General features: G+C 39.8%; 1 protein-coding gene across 1 annotated transcript in view; it reads left to right on the top strand.

The window, feature by feature from the left end:
- The window catches only part of ATP2A2 (ATPase sarcoplasmic/endoplasmic reticulum Ca2+ transporting 2), a 60,372-nt gene that overhangs the window by 2,847 nt on the left and 36,160 nt on the right, over nucleotides 1-21,365 (top strand). The window contains exons 4-5 of the mRNA XM_007938261.2: nucleotides 4,937-5,041; nucleotides 8,102-8,240. Coding sequence (XP_007936452.2) covers nucleotides 4,937-5,041; nucleotides 8,102-8,240 — 244 coding nt within the window. The remainder of the gene's footprint in view (nucleotides 1-4,936; nucleotides 5,042-8,101; nucleotides 8,241-21,365) is intronic.

Raw genomic sequence — 21,365 nt, forward strand, 5'->3', positions numbered from 1 at the left:
TGGTTTGTTTGATCAAGAAATTGTGAGTCTTAGACTTGTTTTGTTGATTTTGTTTTGGGATTGGCACTGCTGCATTGTACTTGACCTTTTTAGTCCTCATCTCTTTATATTTTGAAAGAAAGAGCTGCTGAGTTTCTTGTATGGTAGTTTTTTCCTGTTAGTTTAACAAGAAAAACATGGTAGAAAATAGGAACTGTCCTGGAGCAGTGAACAGGGGATTGTTACAATATGTACACCATATATCATCAGGTCCTGTGAAGTTCAAAAGAAGTATTAGCCTTTAGCAATTTATTTGAGTATCAAACCAACTAGTAAACTGTTAACCATAGTTAATATTTTGCTGTAGCAGAAAGTCAGAAATGTCATTAATGTTTTCTACTCATGACTGCTGGGGATAAAGTTCAGTTAATTTGTAATATTTACCAGAAAAAAAATTATTTTTTAAGTCACTTGGATTGAGATCTCCTGGTGCATATGGAGTAACATTAAAAATTCCTTAATTTAAAAAAAAAAAAACAACCTTAATTTTGCATTCGAGGCCCTCTGTCATTTCTGTTTGTCCTTCCATCCTCCTTACTTACCAACTTTGCCCTTTATACAATCATCCTGTCGCTGCTTAACTGGAATGAGTGCCCTCCTGTTTTTATTGAGCACCTGTTACCAGTCACAGTGAACATAATGGACAAAGTCCCTGGCCTGGAGCGTACATTTCAGTGGAGACATTCTGTTAGATACTAATAGTGCTGTGGAGAGAAATCAAGCAGGGAGGAGGGGGGTCTGGAAAGGCCTCTCAGAAGGTGACCTTCAAGTGAGACTTGGAACCATATTTGTCTCCAGTCAGCTGTAAGGTCGTCTCTGGTGACACAGTTTGCACAGGTTCTTTCTACCTACCCTTCATTCTCATTCTTCCCCCTCAGCTTCTCAGAGGTACCCTAAAACGCTAGTAAAGCTTTCTAGACTGGGACTTCTCACATTTGAATAATTTGTGCATGTCTTTTTTCCTCTTGGATTCCTTGAAAAGAGAGTCATGGTTAGTGTAATTAAACAAATGAATTGGTTTAGGTATCATCTTAAAACTAGAAGACCCACTTTAGTTTTCTCTGAAGTATGTATTCAGGAAGCATTGATACTGCATTATGTAATGCTTTTAAATATTACCTTGTGTGTGTGTGTGTTTAAAGGAAAACAATGGACAACTTACTTGGTTTTCCTAATTTATTTAGAGACTTTATTAAAATACGGTTTGAAGGGTGAATGTTTTTGTTGATGCATTTAGAAGATTGTATTCTCAAGTCTGAAAGCAGTGAGGAGCGGTAGTTTCGACACAAGCTTTGTCTCTGCATCAGAGAGAATGAATGAGGTCTAGTTCTTGATGTCCTAGTTTTTAGTGGCTGAAAGAATGTTTGTTTCCCACTCCGGAAAGTTATGGCAAAGTTTACTGGTGAGCCCTTGTTTCCTTCTTCATTTTACCAATGTGTTTAGTTGTTTTAAAAAATTTAAAAAATAAAGCAGCCCTTTATTTCCCACATGTGATAGAAACTGAGTCACAGTATCATGGCTTTCCCCCGGTTCATACCAGAACACACCTCTTTAACTTTAGATTAAAATTTGCTTTATTTGATAAGCACTGCTATCCAGCATCTTTTGGCTATCAGGTCATGAATGAGTAGTGATGCACAGAGACTGGTCTTCCTGTAAGAGTTGGAAGATACCCTATCTTGCTCTATTTATGCAGTTTAAAATGTAGTTTAGCGTTGGGATAGCAAGTCGTTACTTTGAAAAATGGGCGAATTTGAAACTCTAAACTTGCTTGCTTTCATGTAAGCTGGAGAATACGGGTACTGTTACTGTGTTGCTATAGGGTACTGTTACTGTGTTGCTAGTATAGCGCAAAGGGAAAAAGGAACACTGCTTAGTTATGCCTGAAATTACACTGCAGTAGCCTTTTCTTTTGCTTTCCTTCCATATAGTTTAGGAAGTTGATTACTTTCTTAATGTTTAAATTTGTGTACTGCCACTTAGATTCTTATACCTTAGAAGCTGTATGAAACTACTTATGCATTATTAATTCAGTAAGTATGTAAACACATTTGGTGTGCTGTTAGTTGCTGTCAGGTCCAGCCCAGCTCATGGAGAACCCCCATGTGTGCAGAACAGAACTGCTCCGTAGGGTTTTCAATGGAAGGCAGTTGCCAGGCCTGTCTTCGGAGCCACCTCTGGGTGGGTGCAAACTGCTGATCTTTAGGCTGGTAGGCAAGCGCTTAACTGGGCCACCTGGGGGCTCCTTAAGTGTTGTGTTATTTCTGGTACACAATAATTGTGAACAGAATTTACTGTAATGCTAATAAGGCATCTTAACATTTTGGTAATATTGTCACCCATCTGATTTTCCTCCCTGTTCCCTGCTCCCAAATCTCAGGGAGTCTTTTGTCAGTATCCTTATCTCAGGTCCTTGGGTGCCAAAAATGCTTAAGCGCTTGGTGGCACCTGAGAGGAAAGGCCTGGTTATCTGCTTCCACGAGGTCATAGCCATTGACAGCCCTGTAGAACAGTTCTGCTCTGCACACACGGGTCATCATCTTCCCACCTTTGCAACATACAGATTTTCTTCACAGCAGAACAAAACTGTGGCAAGATGTGATCTGAACTGAACATGAATAACTCGATTGGTTCTGGCTACTTAGCTAAATGTGGCTGCGGCTGCCTTTCATTTTGGACGATATAGCATTTAATTCTTCAGGTTATTTGTGGTTTCAAAATAGGCATTTAGAAAAGTATTCAGGAAACTGGTAGTTGTCAGTTTTAAATAGGTTTGGCACCATCCTTCAATCCTAAAAAGATTTGCCTACTCATTTCTTATCCAGGTGGTAATTAGTATATCCCTGTCCAAAAATCAAGCAAACTCAATGCCACCGAGTCAATTCGACTCGTGGTGACCCCTCCTTGGGTTTCCGAGGCATTATCTCTGTGGAAGTAGATTTCCCAGTCTTCAAGGAGTGCCTGGGTTTGAACTGCCAGCCTTCTGGTCAGCAATCAGATGTCTTAGGCACTGTGTCACCAGAGCTCCCATATCCTTGTAGAAGCTTCAGATAATAATCTGAATGCCTGTACTTAGTACACATAACCATTTGAAGTCACGGTGGACGAAAGCCCTGCACTGCACACATGAAGGCTGTTCCGTGATGGAGGAAGGCCGGTATGAAGAGGAGCCGCGCGTTTCTTGAAAAGCAGAGGTTTGCACTCGCTGCTATGTCACTGCCTGTCTTGGTCTTTTCCTAGGTTCCAGCTGGTATGGGGTATTGCTGGCTCCTTTGACCTAGCTGCCAAGAGGGAAACTCACACCCGCCTTAACAAGGTGTGAAGCCTATCTGAGAGTTGCTAATGCCTCACTGACCTTTGGAAAAGGTCTTGGTTACTCTTCAAGTCGAGCAATTTTTCTCCCTAAAGAGCTAATTAAGTTTCTTATTTCTGATAGACTCTCTTTGGCACATGTTTGGAAAGCTAGTATCTGAGCAGCTGTGATCTTGTATCTATCAGAATTTTTAACTTCCTAGAAGCGTTCACTCTGGCGTTAGGCCTGGCCTTAACCTCAGCAATCCCCCAGTGAAAGCTCGCTGTGCCAGCTACACACTCGTGCTGGTGCCTGTCTGTTCTTGGGCGCTGGCAGCTGTGGTGATTGGCATCTGTTAGAGCCTTTTTCCCTATCCTGGTCCTGGGGCCACCTCATTTTTTCCTGCTTAAATAAATATTTCTTGTTAATTCATTGTTACCCGCTCTTACTTGCACAATAACATGTGGGGCTTCCCTTGATTATCTTTCTATTTGCTGTTTGTGTAAAAGCTCACTTTAAGGTATTCCACTAGATTCACATGTATTGCATGTAATTGGATAGCTTCATTATTGCCATAAAGCTTGTATGAGTATATGCAAAATGAGATCTTAAAAAATTGCACGCATTGTCCACTAAATAGCTCTTTTAAAGAATTTTATTGTGAAATATGTGAGCATTTTAAACAGCTTTTATTTTAAAAAAAAAGCAGCAGCAGATTGACCCCCCAGATTAAATCGTTAGATCTAGTTATACCATTTTTGGAGTGTTGGGTGCTCCACAGAAGTTGCTTGTTATATGTTTAACTACGTAGAACATTTTTTGCTATGTTTTGTTTTTATTTCAAGATCCAGTGTTGGGTTCTTTTTCGTACTTCCTAGGATAAAGAAGTATAGTGTGGTGCTTTTAAATCTTAAGGTTACTATGTAAGCTGAGAGTTGACTCCATTTTCCTTGGGACATTTAGAACAGTGTTGGACTTGGTTATCTCTGCAGTGTTGCATTGCTCTACTAGATGTCACATGGAAAACAGCCTTCAAAATGCAACCCCAGTCACAGCCACCTTCTAGTAATCCTGGGAGGGCCTCAGTAATACTTCTGAAAACACAGTGAGGAGGAATAGTTTATATACTCAAATATGAATCAGTGACCAAGTTGGTTTTACTATGAATTTATGTCCAAACCGCGTGTTATTTGTTAAGAACATAGAATTTAATCGTATCAACATGGTTGTTGATGATTGCCTTTTACTTCAGTGAATCATTTACGTTTTATTCCTTCTGAGTATATTCATATGAAATGGATTTAGTGCCCCCCACAATATTTTATTTGGGTTCTAAAATGGGATTATTACCATAATACCAGAAAAATCAGTTAACTCTGAGCAGTACTGGTAAGAAGTTGTATGTGTATATTGGACTCCCATGAATGAGTAACAAGACGTAGCTGGTAGTTTATAGCATTACATTCTGCCACCATTTGTTTTTGGATATAGTAAGAAAAAAAGATTTTGTCTAGCATAATCCCTTTAGTGCCAGCCACTGGGGTTGTAAAGTTGCACTAGCCTAAAAATACATAATAGTTCTAACAGATGCCATTTTTCTTTTAGGTTTTGGCTTGGTTTGAAGAAGGTGAAGAAACAATTACAGCCTTTGTAGAACCCTTTGTAATTTTGCTTATATTGGTAGCCAATGCAATTGTGGGTGTATGGCAGGTAAGCAAAACTTCCTACAATGCTATTTTAGTTATTGATGTAAGCGAATTAAGCTGTGTTTCTGGTATGTTTCTCCTGATGGTGTTAGGTAAAAATATATCTGTGGAAAGTCCGTGCGTTTTTTTTCTCATGCACGAATATACTTTGCTGTGAAAACTGTTCACCTTCTTGGTAGCATCAGAGAGAGAAGCTACTAGGCAGGGAACCCAGAAAGTGTAAGCACCAGAATCTGTCTTTGTTTTCTGGCTGTTTCCTGTGACAAACTTCTTGTGCTCAGTTCCATCTTTTTTAGTCTCCTTGCATCTTCTGGGATTTAGCTGTGAAAATTGTTTAAATCCTAAATATTTTCCCCCTTAGAGCATACTCTTGGCAGTTTTTCCTCAGTTGTCCAGGCTTTTCTTACTCGAAAATTAGAGGCCTGTTTTACTACAGAAACATAATGGGATTTTTGTTTCTGTTCACACAGTTCTGCAAATACCTCTTGAGAACTTTTAACTTTTTCAGGGTTCTTGATCTATGTTTGTTTACTTATTTATTTATTTATTTTGATAGAATTTAACAAACTATGAGACTAATACTTCAAATTTATTTTGCATATTGATCTTAACCTTAGATTTTTTTATAGCTATAGTCATCTATAGGAATAATAGGGTGCCCTTGTCATTTCTACAGTGGTGACAGCTTATAAACATACTTAGTTTTGTCAAAATTATAAACTTCAACCATATTAAATTAATAAATTTAATGTGGTGGGCTCATAGAAAGATAACCTCAGAAGAATTTGTTAATTATGCTATATTGTTTTCTCACTTCTTTTTTCTTAAAAAGGTTTGTTTATATTTTAACAAAAATTATCTTCTCATGAGGAATTTAGGCAAAATATACACAGAATTAGATTTTTTTAGGCAGGAATTTATAGTTTTTACAAATAATAATTGTTGACAGTTACCACATGAGGTATTTCAGATACATGCCATTTTATCCTTATGATTTTGTCAGGCAAGTAACATTCCCATTGGACAGGTGTGGCAGTGAGGTTCAGGGTGATTTAAGTGACTTATCAAAGGCCTATACATAGCTAGTTCATAAAGTATCTGAGATTTGAACTCAGGCCCAGACTGATCTGAATTCCAAAGTAAAATCTTAGAGCAGTTTCACAAGACTTTCAAATTTGTCTTATTTTTTTCTCTTAAAAATAACATTCTTCAGCCTTAATCTCATTTCCACGGCATGCAGAATGGGGTGAGCAGTACTGCAGGGTTCTTACCTTCGGAGAGTAAGGGAAATTGGAACTATAGAGTGAGGTGACCGCTAGTAAAGTCAGTTATTCACCCGTAGTAAATATGGAAGGTGGGAATGGGTATCCTTTTTGGTTAGTGCATTGAAAGAGGGTTTTAGAGGAGGTGACAGGCTGTTGAGATTATAGAGAATGGAGTTTAATAGAGACTGGGAAAAATATCCCAGAGAGGGTATGGCACGAGTAGGACAGTTCAAGTGTATGTGAGGGATGACATTTAGAACAATTTGGCTGTTGAGTTCGAGTAGGAGATATAACTAGAGGGGTGAAGGTTGCTAGTTTGAATGTGAAGGGTTTAAGTGATTTTGATGAAACGTCTTGGTTCTCAAGCGTCTGAGGTACTTCATCTCTACGTGTATGCTTGTACTTTTGCTAACTGAGTAGAAGCAAAATATGGAGTGTCCTTTGTAAGTTAGTGTTCTTGGGACATCTCCCTAACCTTGAGCAGTACAGCTAAACTTTGACCTGACCTGACCTTGAAGAGGGAAAAGAAGCGACCTGTCTTTTTTTTTTTTTGAGGGGAGGGAAAAAGGAACTATTTTCAGTTTGACTGGACTGGAATAGCAGCAGTGCTCGGCAAGTGCTCTTTCTCTCATACCCATAACAATTAACCTGAATCTGAAGGCCTTTCATAGTGGTGGCATGAATTCAGTTCTAATATTAAAGCAAAGCAGTTCTGTGAATTATGAGGTGATTGCCATCGATATTCATTTAAGAAAATCTGATATAGGACTAAAACTACTTTAATTACCAATTTCCTAAATTCATGGTTTCCTGTACTTTTTCAGAGAACATACATGAAAACCAAGGCACACATGCTATTAACTGTCAGTTTTCTGACATCTTTCAGCAGGTGTAGGTTTTTTATTTTTTTTCCTTTTCCAAAAAACAACAAGCTGTAATTCTTAGAGCAAACTGAAGAGACGTATGGTATTGCACATAAATTCTATCCAGATAAAGGTGAAACTGAAGCACTTTAGAATGAAGGCAAAATGGCAGAGGCATGAGAGTGCTTCCTTTTGTCCTCTGTGTTGCCTTGCCTGGGTGTGCGCTTTGTAGGCTCGACTTGTTTTTTCTTTTCTAAAAGAGAAGACAGATTTGGTGCATATGCTTGTCTTTATTTTCTTTCTTTCTTTCTTTTTTTTAAAGCCATTTTCCTGTAGTGTTGCTTTCAACATGCTTTTCATTCCATTTTAATTCTGCCTCTTCATTTCATTTAGAAATTGGGAATAAAAAACTGTGGCTAGGTCTCAGTATATTTATAGATGATGCTATGATGAATATGGAATGTGACTGGCATGCTGTGATGAGATTCCAGCCATTCGCTGATTGTTACCAGTGGTAACGGAGAAAGATTACTTACAAGTGAGGCGCAACCTGATTTTCTTAATTTGTCTCTCATCATTTATTTTGTACCAAACATGATTCTGAGCATTGTACATGTCACTTGTAATCTTTATACCCTTGAAGTAGGTACTCTGTCCTCACTGTGTAGGCAGTAGGCCTGTGCATTGTGTAATGATCACATCGCTGTGAAGTGGAAGAGCGTAGATTGAACGTTGGCCCAGACCGTTAGACCATACAACTTTCATGTGACAGGACTGGCTTAAATGGTGTGGGGTGTGTGGATGGAGGCTATTGTACTTACAACAGGTTCTATAATTTCTTTTTGTGTTTAGTTAGAACTCTTTAAGATTTGATTCATTGGGCTGGAAACATTTACTTCCTGTGGCAGATCGGTGTTTTCTCTTTTTTTTTTACAGGAAAGAAATGCTGAAAATGCAATTGAAGCCCTTAAGGAGTATGAGCCTGAAATGGGCAAAGTGTATCGACAGGACAGAAAGAGTGTACAGCGAATTAAAGCTAAAGACATAGTTCCTGGAGACATTGTAGAGATTGCTGGTGAGTAGAGTTTATCATTTTTATTTTCTAGATTGTATTCTGAGTGTTGTCGTTTTCTCTCATAATTCCGTTAAATGATTGTCTTTACCTATGAATTATATTAACAGATTTTTTAAAAAAATTAATTTGTTGATTTGTTATTACTTTTATTATTTTTTAATTTTTGCAGTGTTCCCTCCCCTTTTCCCACCCCTCCCCTTTTCCCACCCAGCAAAGAGCGTTTCCTTCCATATATAAACCTTTCCTTAATTTTTTACAATAATGAACTAATACTTTATTTGTCCTTCTGTGACTGACTTAATTTTACTTGGCGTAATGTCCTCCAAGTTCATCCATGTTATGTGGTGTTTTGTAGATTCTACAGTATTCTTTAGAGTTGCATAGTATTCCATTGTGTGTATATACCGTAGTTTGGTTATCCATTCTTCTGTTGATGGGCACCTAGGTTTTTTCCATCTTTTTGCTGTTGTAAATAGTGCTGTGATAAACACGGGTGTGCATATATCTGTTCTTGTCATGGCTCTCACTTCTTTAGGATATAGCTAGTAATGGGATTGCTGGATCAAATGGTATTTCTAATTCCAGCTTTTTAAAGAACTGCCATACTGCTTTCCATAGTGGTTATTTGACAGTCCCACCAGCAGTGTGTGAGAGTTCCAGTCTTTCCACATCCTTGCCAGCATTTATTTTCTGTCTGTTGAAGTTTGCTATTAGTGCTGGGGTGAGATGGTATCTCATTGTTGCTTTGATTTGCACCTCTGATGGCTAGTGATGGTGAACATTTATGTATTTGCTGGTCGCTTGAATATCCTCTGTGGTAAAGTGTCTGTTGATGTCTTCTGCTCATTTTTTAAATTGGATTGTTAATCTTTTTATTGTTGAGGTATTGGAGTTTTCTATAAATTTTAGAGATAAGTCCCTTGTCAGATGTGTCATTGCCAAATATTTTTTCCCAATCTGTAGGTTCTCTTGATCCTTTTGGAGAAGTCTTTGGAAGCACATAAAAATTTAATTTTAGAAGGTCCCATTCATCTAGTTCAGCTGTTTGTGCGTTTTGAGTTATGTTTATGCCATAAGTTAGGGCCCCTAAATTTGCCCCTATTTTCTCCTTGAGGAACTTTATAGTTTTAGGTTTCACATTTAAGTCTTTGAAGTTAGTTTTTGTGTATGGTATGAGGTACAGATCTCGTTTAATTTTTCTCCAAATGGATATCCAGTTTGCCAGCACCATTTGTTAAAGAGACCATCTCATCCCTATTTAATAGATTTCAGCCTTTTGTCAAAAATCAGCTGACCATAGGTCAAATAGACCTATTTCTGGGTTATCAATTCTGTTCCATTGGTCTATGTGTTTGTCGTTATACCAGTACCAATTCCACCCAGTTTTTAGTTGGATTATTTGTATTTTTGTTGTTGTATATTAACAACAAATGATTTTTAAAACTCACCACCATCAAGCAGGTTCTGGCATATAGAACAGAACAGAATGCCCCCATAGAGTTTCTAAGGCTGTCAGTCTTTACAAGAGCAGACTGCATCATCTTTGCAAAGCAGCTGGTGGGTTCGAACTGCTGACCGTTACAGTTATCAACCAGATGCCTAATTACTCTTCTTCCAGAGTTGCTTAGCATATTTTAAACATATTTTAGTGCCATCCAAACAACCGATGTTTTCTGAAAAGTGATTTTGAAATATTATGACATCTCCCTTTGTGTGTTGATAATGGCTGGGTTTTTTTGTTTTGTTTTTTTAATTGTGATTTGGGTGAAAATTTACAGAGCACATTCATTTTCCATACAGTAGTTCATACACATTTTTGTTTCATGATGTTGAGTGTAATTCCCCCACAGTATAACAACTGTCTTCCCACTTCCTCCCGGTAGTTACCTCTTCCCTCTTCCTTCTCTCCCATGCACTCCTGTTCCCTGAGCTGTCTGCCTGTGCAAACACTGCCTTTCTATTCTCCCTGGATTGATCTCTCCAAGGAGGGTACCTATAAATGTTCACCCCATTTAAGGCTGTGGTTTTTGGGTGTTTTTTTTTGTTTTGTTTTGAATTATTGTGTCTGCTAGTTTATGTACATTGTTGTTATGTGCAATTGAGTCAGAATCAACTCACAGCAACCCTTCCTTGGGTTTCCGAGGCAGTATCACTACAGAAGTAGATTGCTCCATCTTCCTTCCGAGGAGTGGCTGGTGGGTTTGAACCACCAGCCTTCTGGTTAGCAGTCAAGTGCCTCAGGCACTATGCTACCAGAGCTCCCATGTACATTGTAAAACACTAGTATTAGAGAGGAGCTCTGGTAGCTCCTCTACCAGATAAACTTGATCTTAATTTGGAAAGAATATGTAGTTGTAGCAAGCGATTTGTTAGAATACTACTAGTTAATGGCTACACAATTAACTACACAATTTTTTCTGTTTTGTTTCTTGGCACAGATTGAGTCACACTTAAAACTGTTGAATTAAGTTGATGGGTCAGTACTTTTAAACAACCCACTGATCTGGGGTCTTAATGTAGACTTTGGGTGGGGTTCAAAGAATCCATGGATCCACTGCAAGTCCAGAACACTCAACAGATCTTGAAGGGTCAGTGTCTTCACTGCCCTACGTGTGGCCATGTGTGCAGACAGCCCCATATGTCCCCTGCACCCAACCAGAACAACCGATCACAGTTGGAATATTCAGACCTTTGAGGCAGACCTTTGCTCAGAATCCTGGTCCTTTACCTTGTTTCTTTTTGTGCATTGTCTCACTAACACTTGACACTACCTTGTGGGGAGGTGTGCTTCCTTTTATTGTATTGTTTTAATGAAAGGACTTCAAAGGGCTGAACTACAGTTTTGGCCTCTGAAAGGAAACTGCCTGTTCACTCATTCTCTATCTATAATTTTGTTGGTTGTTTTCCAACCAATAAGATGATTATCTGGGACTGCAAAAGTATGTGGAAATGATTGTACAGGTGGCCTAAGAGTACTGTTAGCAAAGGTACTTGTGAGAATGAAATATTCGGGATTTTAAAAGCTTTTATTTTGACATCATTTCAGTTGCTAAAAGAGGAACAGAATTCCCATATTTCCTTCGCCCAGATTCTCCAAATGTTAGTGTTTTATCACATGTGCACTCTCGTTCTCTCTGCGTCTGTATATACATACAGTTTGTCTGAACTGTTTGAGTAAGTTTACAGACACGATGCCCCTTTACTCCTAACTACGTTAGTGTTTCCAAAGATCAAGGACGTTCTCTTACATAACCCCAACTCGATGATGAAAATCTGCAGATGGAGACAATATGATGATCTACAGAGTTTATTCAGATTTTACCAGGTGTCACAGTGTTTTTATATGAAAATATTTGAGTTAGGGAATTTTGGCTGTGATGTAGAAGTTAAATAGGTTGGACTCGAGGAGGCTGGAGAGAGGGAACTATTTTAATGAGGGCAGTAGCATTAGGATTGAAGGGGAAGATTTTAAGAGTTTATGGATACTGGCATATTCTTTAAACACCCATCTCAACCCAGAGTACCATCAGAATGTCCCTGGGGTATGGAATTCTGGTCATGGATAGTTTTTTTTTGGTGGGGGGGGCATTGCAAAGATGCTGATATAGATACAAAGCAATGCATTGGTAACTGAATGGATGTTGGGTGGGGAAAGGGTAGGATGGAGAGTCAAAGATAATGCGTGACTGGGTGGTGATGATTTTAGTAACTGGGCAAGGAACCAAGGAGGAAGATAGCATATCTTCCACAAACGCGCATGTGTGGTAGGTGGGATTGCAGATCCCATTGCTTGAACACGGGCCTGAGGTTCTGCTTGATTGTGTGCGCGTTCCAGTTCTCCAGCATTGCTTTACTCTTAAGCCTCCCCGAGTAAGATTATTTTAAGCGTTTTATGTCGGTCAGGCATCTCACTACCTTCCAAGGGTCTGTTCGTAGTGTGTATCAGTAGATTTGGGTGGGGGGTGCCGACTCAATGCCTTGGGGCATCTTCTCTGTGGCAGCTTTTCTGCACCAGCAGTGCTTTTGATTTCCTCCAGACTTTCCCATCTCCTCAGGTCGCAGTAACCACCTGGTTAATTTATTCTTCCCTCTCGCGTGCACTAAACTCTGTCTGAAGCCAGTTGATTCTGTCTCAAACACCCACACCAGCCACATTAGTCCCGACCATCCCCTCGCACTGTGGTGGTCACCGCCTCTTCCTTTTTTTCTTCCCATCCAGCAACCAGAGTGGTCTCTTTAAAGGCCACTTGTTTATTTATCTGCTCAAACTCCCTTTAGTGGCTTCCCCATTGCATACAAAATATGACCTAAAATCCTTCCTTTTCCCTTAAAGGCCTTGAGTTGAGTTCTTGCTTGCCTTTTTTTTTTTTATTTTTTTTTTTAATTAGGATTTGGGTGAAGATTTACAGAGTAAATTCACTTTTCATACAGCAGTTCACATATACTTTGTCTCATGTCATTGACCAAAATTTACAATGCAGCAGCTCCCCTCCCACTTCCTCCCCATAGTTACCTCCTCCCAGTGTCCATCCCTTCATACTCTTCTGCACCCTGAGCTATCTCCCTGTGCATACTTGCTTGCCTTTTGAGCTCATCTTGGACCACTCTCCTTCGCTGTAGCCCGGCAGGCCTCTCAGTGTTAGTACCACTCTGTTCTCTTGACTTTTTTTGGGAAGTCAAGCATATTTTATATAGTTTATTAATTTGCCCACTGCACAAATCTCACATTCATAGTTTTGATTTACAACCTTGATCTCCCTTCTTGCCCACTGTGTAAATTCCATTCCTGCTACAGGTGTTTTTGTAATTAGTTTAAATGTTGCATTTGGTAGTTGAGGAAGAACAAATCATGGTTGATCCATCACATGTGTAGCCTCAGATTCCTTTTTGTTACACTATAGGGTCTTTTTTTTTCCCCCCTTAATTTTTTTTTTGTGGTGAAAACATACTCAACAAGATGTTTGCCAGCATAACAACTTACCCATTTACAGCTCAGGGACATTGACATTTTTCATGTTGTGCCACCATTATTGCTATCCTTTTCCAAAATATTCCACCACCATTAGCATGAACACAGTGCCCCACAAACAAAGGCTTCTCCTTTCCCCCTTCCCTCCTACCCTTGGTAACCACTAATAATCTTTATTCTTTCTCCCCTCTCCCTCTCCATATATATCTTCCCCCCCCCAACCTGTCTAGGAATTTAGCCTCCTCTCCCCTCCTGTCCCAACGAAGAAAATTTCCTTCCATGTATAAACCTTTCCTTGGCTTTTTAAAATAATAAATCAATACAATATTTGTTCTTCTGTGATTGACTTATTTCAGTCAGTATAGTGTCCTCCAAGCTCATCCATGTTTTGTAGTGTTTTGCAGATTCTACATTATTCTCCAGTGTTGCATAGTATTGCATTGTGTATATGTACTTCAGTTTGGTTATCCGTTCTTGGTTGATGGGCACTTAGGTTGTTTGCATCTCTTTGCTATTGTGAATAGTGCTGCAGTGAACATGGGTGTGTATAGCTCTTCTTGTCCTGCCTCTCACTTCTTTGGGACATATACCTAGTAATGGAATTGCTAGATTAAATGGCATTTGTAGTTCCAACCTTTTAAGGAATCGCTGTACTGATTTCCACAGTGGTATCATTTGACAGTCCCACCAGCAGTCTGTGAGACTTCCAGTCTGTCCACATCTTCGCCAGCATTTGTTATTTTCTGTCTCGTTGAACTTTGCCGTTAGTGCTGGGGTGAGATGGTATCTGATTGCTTTGATTTGCATCTCTCTGATGGCTAATGATTGTGAGCATTTCTTCATATATTTGCTGGCCTCCTGAATATGTCTATTCCTGAAGTGTCTATTCGTGTCTTCTGCCTATCTTTTAATTGGATTGTTAATCTTTTGACTTGAGGTGTTTAGAGACAAGTCTCCTTTTTATTTAGGTGATATATTGCTGTTTCTACTGCTGTTCTAATCTGTACACATATTTAAATCCATTTTCCTTTTAATCGTTTGGAATCATTCGTGGGCAATCCTAGCATGTCCTGATAGTTTCTTACTATGTTTTCCCTCCGACTTCTCTCCTGACCCCTCCCCATCAGTAGTCATTTCTAAAAGCATATGCAGACTTTGACATTGGGCTCACATGTAAAAGTTCTGACCATGCTGACTGAGGGATGCGGAGCAGACATGATACAGTTTAGAGGAGATGTACTATTTTATTTTTTCGCTTGCATACATACTGTTACGCAGTGAACCCGTTGAACTGTGGCATCCTGACCACTGTTGTTGTCTTGCTGAACGTGTAAGAAACTTTGAGTGAATGACGAATGAAGTCTGAATCAGGAGTGTAGGGTAGGGTCACCATTGTAGGCGTGCTTATTGTGCGGCTTCTGTGCAGAAGTGAACATAAGTTTATACGTATGCATTCAGTCATGATAGCTAAACAACTGGGAACGGATGCCAGAGATGGTGATATGCTTAGAGGTTGCACATAAATGTTTGGCTTTTAACCATCCACCACAGAATAAATAATGTACTGTTAATTCACATTTTACATTTTAGGAAACTTGAGTCTTTGTGGCTTATTACCACTGCCTTCAACTGCATTTGCTTAGTACAGAATGCGTCCATAGTATATGTTGCATTGGGTGCTGACTGGGTGCCAACTTATAGCAAGCACTGAGCATTGAACTGCCCATAGGATTTAGGGTGTTTTCTAGGCTGTAATCTTTACAGGAGCAAATGACCAGGTCTTTCTCTTTGGAGCTGCCAGGTGGGTTTGAACCACCAGCCTTTGAGTTAGTAGTCAAGGGCTTAACTGTTGCACTCCCAGGACTTCTTGTGTATCATACTTCAATTTGTTGGAGACCCAGTCAAATTTTTTTTTAAATAATAGCTTTATTGAGATATAATTCAAATACCATAAAATTCACCCCTTTAAAGTGTACAGTTCAGGGCAGTGGTTTTTCATATATTCAGAGTTTTGCAGTCATCACCAATTCCAGAACGTGTTTATTTTAGTCTTTGTTTTATTGTGATAAATTATTTTAAAAAAAAAATGACCATTTTAATTCTTTTTAACTATACTATTGAGTGGTATTGATGAGAGTCAGTCACTGTGTTGTACAGTTACAGTTACCTCTGTGATTCCAGAACATGGTCAGCCCTCACCCACTAGGTCAGTCGCTGTTGGGGACTGGTGCCACTCATCTACTTTTTGATTTTAGGGTTAATATATAGCCTTTTGTGGCTGACGTCTTGCGCTTAGCGTAATGCTTTAGAGATTCATCCGTGTTGTAGCCTGGATCCGTACTTTATCCTTTTTACTGACAGCTAATTACTCCATCGTCTGGATCAACCACGTTTCATTGTTCCGTTTATCAGTTGGTGGATGTGTAGCTTGCTTCCACTTTGAGGTATTATGGATAATACTGCTGTGAACATTTGTGATAGGCTGTTGTGTGGCGGTAGTTTTTTGTTTTTGTTTTGTGATTTGGGTGAAAGTTTACGGAGCACATTCACATTCCATACAGCTGTTCTTACACAGTTTATTTCATGGCATTGATTGCAATCCCCATAATGTAACAGCTCTCTTCCCTCTTCCTCCCTGTGGTCACCTTTTCCTTGTATCCTCCTTTCCTGTGCATTCCTGCCTCCTAAGCGATCTTCCTGTGCAAATTCTGCATGATTGATCATTCTGAGGAGTGTGTCTACCTGGTGTAAATGTTCACCTTATGTGCCTGTCTTTTGTTTGGCTGGAAGCCAGGGAGTGAGTTCAATTCCAGGCCTGAAGAGTAACTAGGGGCTATTGTCTTAAGGGTCTCACCGGGCTCTATCAGACCAGTAAACCTGGTCTTAAGATTGTGAGTTTTGTTCCACATTGTTCTCCCATCTGTCCAGGATCTCCTGCACTGCTGTCTTTCCGAGTGATTGACAGTGGTAGCCAAGTACCATCTAGTTCTGGTCTCATGGTCATTTAGGCTGAGGTTCGTATGATCTACTAGTCCCTTGGACTAATTGTTTCCATGTGTCATTGATTTTCTTGGGTCAAGGAGAGACCCATTGTTGCATCTAAATCCCTTGCAAACTTGTAAGACTCCAGTCTCAACAAAGTACAATGTAGAACAATGTTTTTGTGTAGTATGTTAAGCCATTTGAGCTTGATGTCTCCTGCAGCCATGGTCCTGAGCCCGCAGGCCCAACAAACAACTCGCTCTCTCGAGGTGGTTGGCTATGGTGAAGAAATGATCATTACCTTGCCCCCGTTAGTTCTGTTTATAGCATATAACGAATACATGTGTAGCAATATTGTCCTCTAAACTTATGTATCATCATAGGTATATTCCTTTTTGCCTAGACATACCTGATCATTCAGCCTACCTGTGTATGTACCCATAGGTTAATGCTTGTTATCACTGATAATGCAGTATTGTGTATGTAAAGGTGTTTATCTTTGTTGTCTGTACCTCTTATGCACCTCTCTGTATCTTCCTTTTCCTTAGTGTTATTGTGTTGGTCACTAACTTTTGGTACCTTTTCCTTCATCCAAATCAATACTTGTCTGTTACCTGTCTAGCAATTGTTCCCACCTTTCTCTCCTCTTCCCAGTTGCCCATGTTTTTTTACTTCTCTTGGGTACATACCTAGGCATGGAAATGCTGGGTCATGTGAATTTGTAACCCTTTGGGGAACCACCCAGTGCTTTCTACAATGGCTGCACCGTTGGGGATGAGAGTTTTGATTTCTCTGCATTTGTGCCAGTACTTGTTATTGTCTTTTTTTTTTTTTAATATTAACTATGAATGAAGTGGTATCTCGTGATTTGCATTTCCCTAATTTTCCAATGATGTTGGACAGCTTTTTATATGCTTACCCTGGCTGTTTGTATGTCTTCTTTGGGAAAATGTTTGTTTAATAACCCATTTGATTGGGCTGTCTTCCGTGTTGAGCTGTCGGCGTTCTTCATGTATCCTGGATACATGTGCCTTATCGGTGATTTGCAAAAGTTTCTCCTCTTCTGTGGTATCTTTGCACTTTTCCTTGTGGTATCATTTATAGCACAAAAGTGTTTCTTTTTGATGAAGCCTCCTTTGTATATTTTTAAATTTTGTTTGTGGTTTTAGTGGCATTTGTAAGAAAAATTTTGCGATTAGTTTATTTGTGCAAAATAGCTTGGCTTTTAATAAGACTTATGTTGAATTTGTAGATCAGTTTGGGGAATGTTGCCACCTTATTACTGTTAAGTACTAAGTTGTCTGATCCATGACCATGAGGCAATTTTTCCATTTATATAGATTTTTTCATGTCTTTCCATGTTGGTGTAGTTTCCAGTGTACGAATCTTAGACTTTTTATTCCTATGTGTTTTCGTGATTTTTAAAAATAACTTTTGAAACATTGTAAATGGAACAGTTACTTTTGGATTGTTCCTTCCTAGTGAAAAGAGCCCCGGTGGCACAATGGTTAAAGTGCTCAGTTGCAAACCAGAAAGTTGGCAGTTCAAACCTACCCATCTACTCCGTGGGAGAATGGCCTGGGGATTGGCTACCATAAAGATGACAGTCTAGAAAACTCTGTGGGGCAGTTTTGCTCTGTTGTATGAGATTGTGGTGAGTCCGCATTGACTTGATGGCATCCAACAACAGTGTACAGAAGGAGTTGATTTTTTGCATATTGCTCTTTTAGTTGACAACCTTGCTGAACTCATGTAGTTGAATGTTTTATTTCGTTCTGTTGTACATAAGGTCACTGTGAGTTGGAACTGGCTCGATGTCACCTAACAACTTTGTAATGGATTCCTTAGAATTTTCTGTACATGAGATCTGTCATCTGAAAATAAAAATGGCTTTGCTTTTTCCTTTCCAGTATGCATTCCTTTTATGCTTTCTTACCTAATGGCCTTGGCTAGCATCTTCCAGTGTGGTGTTGAATAGGAATGGTGAAAAGTCCACATCTTTTGTATTGTTTCTCATCTTGGGCAAGAGGTTTCAGTCTTTCACCATTAAGTATGATGGTTAACTGTGGGTTTTGTAGATTCCCTTTATTATGTTGAGGAAGTCATGTCACACTGTAACTGTTACATTGTCAGTGTGTTCTGTATATTTGTTTTGATGACTTCTCATGATGTATGTTGAGGTTTTTTTACTTAAATTCTGCTTTGATCAAGGTGAATAATGTAATCCAACCAGCAATTTGGGATTTAGCCCAATAATTCAATTTTGTGAAACTATACAAATGAACTTCAATTCTAAATATAGATCTGAATTTTGTCATTCAAAGTCTTACCTCTCCACATAGCCCAAAGGGCTAAATTAAATAGCATCAATTGTACCTTTAGACATGGTAGCATTCAGGGGTATTTATGAAATTGGAGGTAGGAAACCATACTGCAAACTTGAGTATCTAGAGAAAACCTTGAACACTTCTGAGGATGAAAGCAAGTACAAACTCGCTGTTTTGATTCTTTTTGTAACAGACAGACTTTATAGTCCTGTTTGCAGTGTTGGGATCATCTCTGGGCTCGATGATGAAGCCTAGTGCAGACATCTGGTTCTGCATAGCTTTTCAGAAGGCTGCATTGGACTAGATGTTTTTTGGGGAAGGGGGTACAAGGAGTTGAGGAAATTTGTTGCTCTATGAGCTAATTGCCTTTCCAAGGAGAAACTGAGTAAGCACACACAGCAAATGTCTATGGAAACTTTAGAAGTACCTAGAATGCAGGAGCCAAATTTGGCAAGTAAAATGAAAGAGACGCTTGGTGCCATGAAATCACAGTAATTTTGCATTATTTTAATATTTAAAATTAAGGAAACATTTCTCTGGGTGGCTGGATAGAAGCCAAAAGTAGTAAAAGCATGCATGATTGTATGTGAAATGAACATCAGCATTTTTAGGCTTTCCACTTCTGCATTATATGTAACACACCTACTCCTTTCCTCACTTACCCACTACCTCATTCTCTGATATTTCACTCATACAACGGGAGTTTAAAAAAAAAAAAGGCTCCTTAAATCCATACGCACACACATACTTATATATATATATATATATATATATTTTTTTTTTTTTTTTAAATTTGGGTAAAAGTTTACAGAGCAAAGTCATTTTCTGTTCACACTCATTTTGTTCTGTGACATTGATTGCAATCCCCACAGTGAAACAGCTAACAGCTCTTTTTATGATTTTGAATTTTGTTCTACAGTTTTATCCCATTCTAGCCAGGATCTCCCATTTTGACCCCTGAGTGGTAGATACGTTTTGAGTGAGAAAGTGCCTCCCTCCAGAGTCCCAAGTCCTTCATCCCTCCCATCCTACCCCTCTCCCCAGTCTTGGAACAAATAAAGTTGGCAGGGGCAAGGCCAGGTGCAGGGGCCTTGGGCCAAGTGGAGCTTCAGCTTAGGGCTCCAAGTCTGTGAGAGGCAGTAGAGCACAGATAGGACACGCAGCAGTCACTGTGCTGTAGACCCTGAGAGCCACCATTTGTGCGCTCTGTGGCACACGGGCCACTGGGCCGTGGTCCTGGGTGGTCTTGTGCTGGAGAGCAAGAACTCGGCGTGTGTTGAGGCAGTGTGGAATGGGCCCCTCCTGGCTGCAGACGGTGACTCAGTCAGCTCTACCTAGGGTTTGAAATGGTACAAGCCCACCTGCCTGCCTAAAATATGGAAGTCTTGGTGCAGAGGTGGACAGGCTGTGGACTTTGGCTCCAGAGGAGAGAATAGCCCCTCGGGGATCTCCCCACTGGGCCATCTCCAGGTGCCTCCTGATGCCTGAGGAGCATTTGGTCACTGAAGTTGCACTTAATGGCTTGGTCTTGGAACCTAACCATGTTGCTAAGTGATGAGTGTATAAAAGTTAATCGAACTATGATAGCTATTCAAGTTTTAATTTTAGAATGGGGGTGGGGTTTGGTATATGTCCCAGGGGGTTATTCACTTCTTTCTCAAGGGTCCTGTTCTCAGCATTGTTTAAAACAAACTTTATGTGTCTTGGTAACATGGAGTGGATGACTGCAAAGGACGTCCATCTCCTTGGCTGACTTCTGTCCTGATGTATGCTCTGAAGCGAGGCATTGTAAGGTCATGTAAGTTGAGGAGATGACACAATCCTAACAACAGAATTGCCCTGCTTAGAGCGTCTAGATAAAATTAATTTTATTTTTCCTAAAATGAAGACTAAATGTTCACCAGTAGTGCCAGCAATTTTCAGGAATTTTTAAAGAATTTTTTTAAAAAAAGTTTAAACTTGGTGACTATTTAAAAGGAGAAATGCTTCGGTTTTGGTTGTCAACTTATAGGAGTGAGGTTTAGTAGCGTATGTGAAGTGACTTTTTCAAGCGGTTGAGGAAGAAAAAGGACAGAGTTGGGAAATAGATTGTTACTGAGTTCATAGAAGAATACCGGGATTAGTGTCCAGATTTTGCACAACACTTGACAGATAAGAGAATGAGAGACTTCTTAAAGTAGCCCTGGTAGTTAGTAGCCCTGGTAGTTAAAGTGTTTGGCTGGTAACCAAAAAGGGGGGAGGGGCTCAAACCCACCAGCCGCTGTGGGAGAAAGATGTGGTAGCCTGCTTCTGTGAAAATGACAGCCTTGGAAACCTTAATGGGGCAGTTCTGCTCTGTCCTATAGGCTTGCTATGAATCGCAATATAAAAGATGTCTTGTTTCCAGAAATGCAGCTGTATAGCATTTGTTAACTTTTTCTGTTACAAAGCGGTTGGGATAGGAGCCGCCTTTTCAGTACCTGCCAGCTCCCTCCCAGGAATCTCAAACTCTGGGTAAGACCTGGGCTGTATGGTAAGGTCTGCATGCCCTTCCTTAAAGGGCCAGCTAGTAGATACTCTGGGCTGTGTGGCTGCATACAATCTCTGTGGCAACCCTTTGAAAAACATAAATCATTCTTAGCTCAGGGCTGTTTGGAAAAAAAGCCTGGATCTGGCTCACTGGTCTCTGGAGTTGGCGTAGAGTTGCTCTCCGGCTGCCGGGGAGCCTGACGATCTGTATCTCTAACAGCCTCCCAGGTGGACCCCACTTGGAGGGCAAGGCTGTACACAGCAGTTTGCAGCCACAGACCCTCTGGGATTCAACAAAAGTCTCCCCAAAGATGCACATTTACAATTTTTTTTTTTTTT

This window comes from Orycteropus afer, unplaced genomic scaffold (assembly GCF_000298275.1).
Source record: "Orycteropus afer afer isolate SDZICR_OR568_19922 unplaced genomic scaffold, OryAfe1.0 scaffold00048, whole genome shotgun sequence".
In the NCBI taxonomy this organism is placed as follows: domain Eukaryota; kingdom Metazoa; phylum Chordata; class Mammalia; order Tubulidentata; family Orycteropodidae; genus Orycteropus; species Orycteropus afer.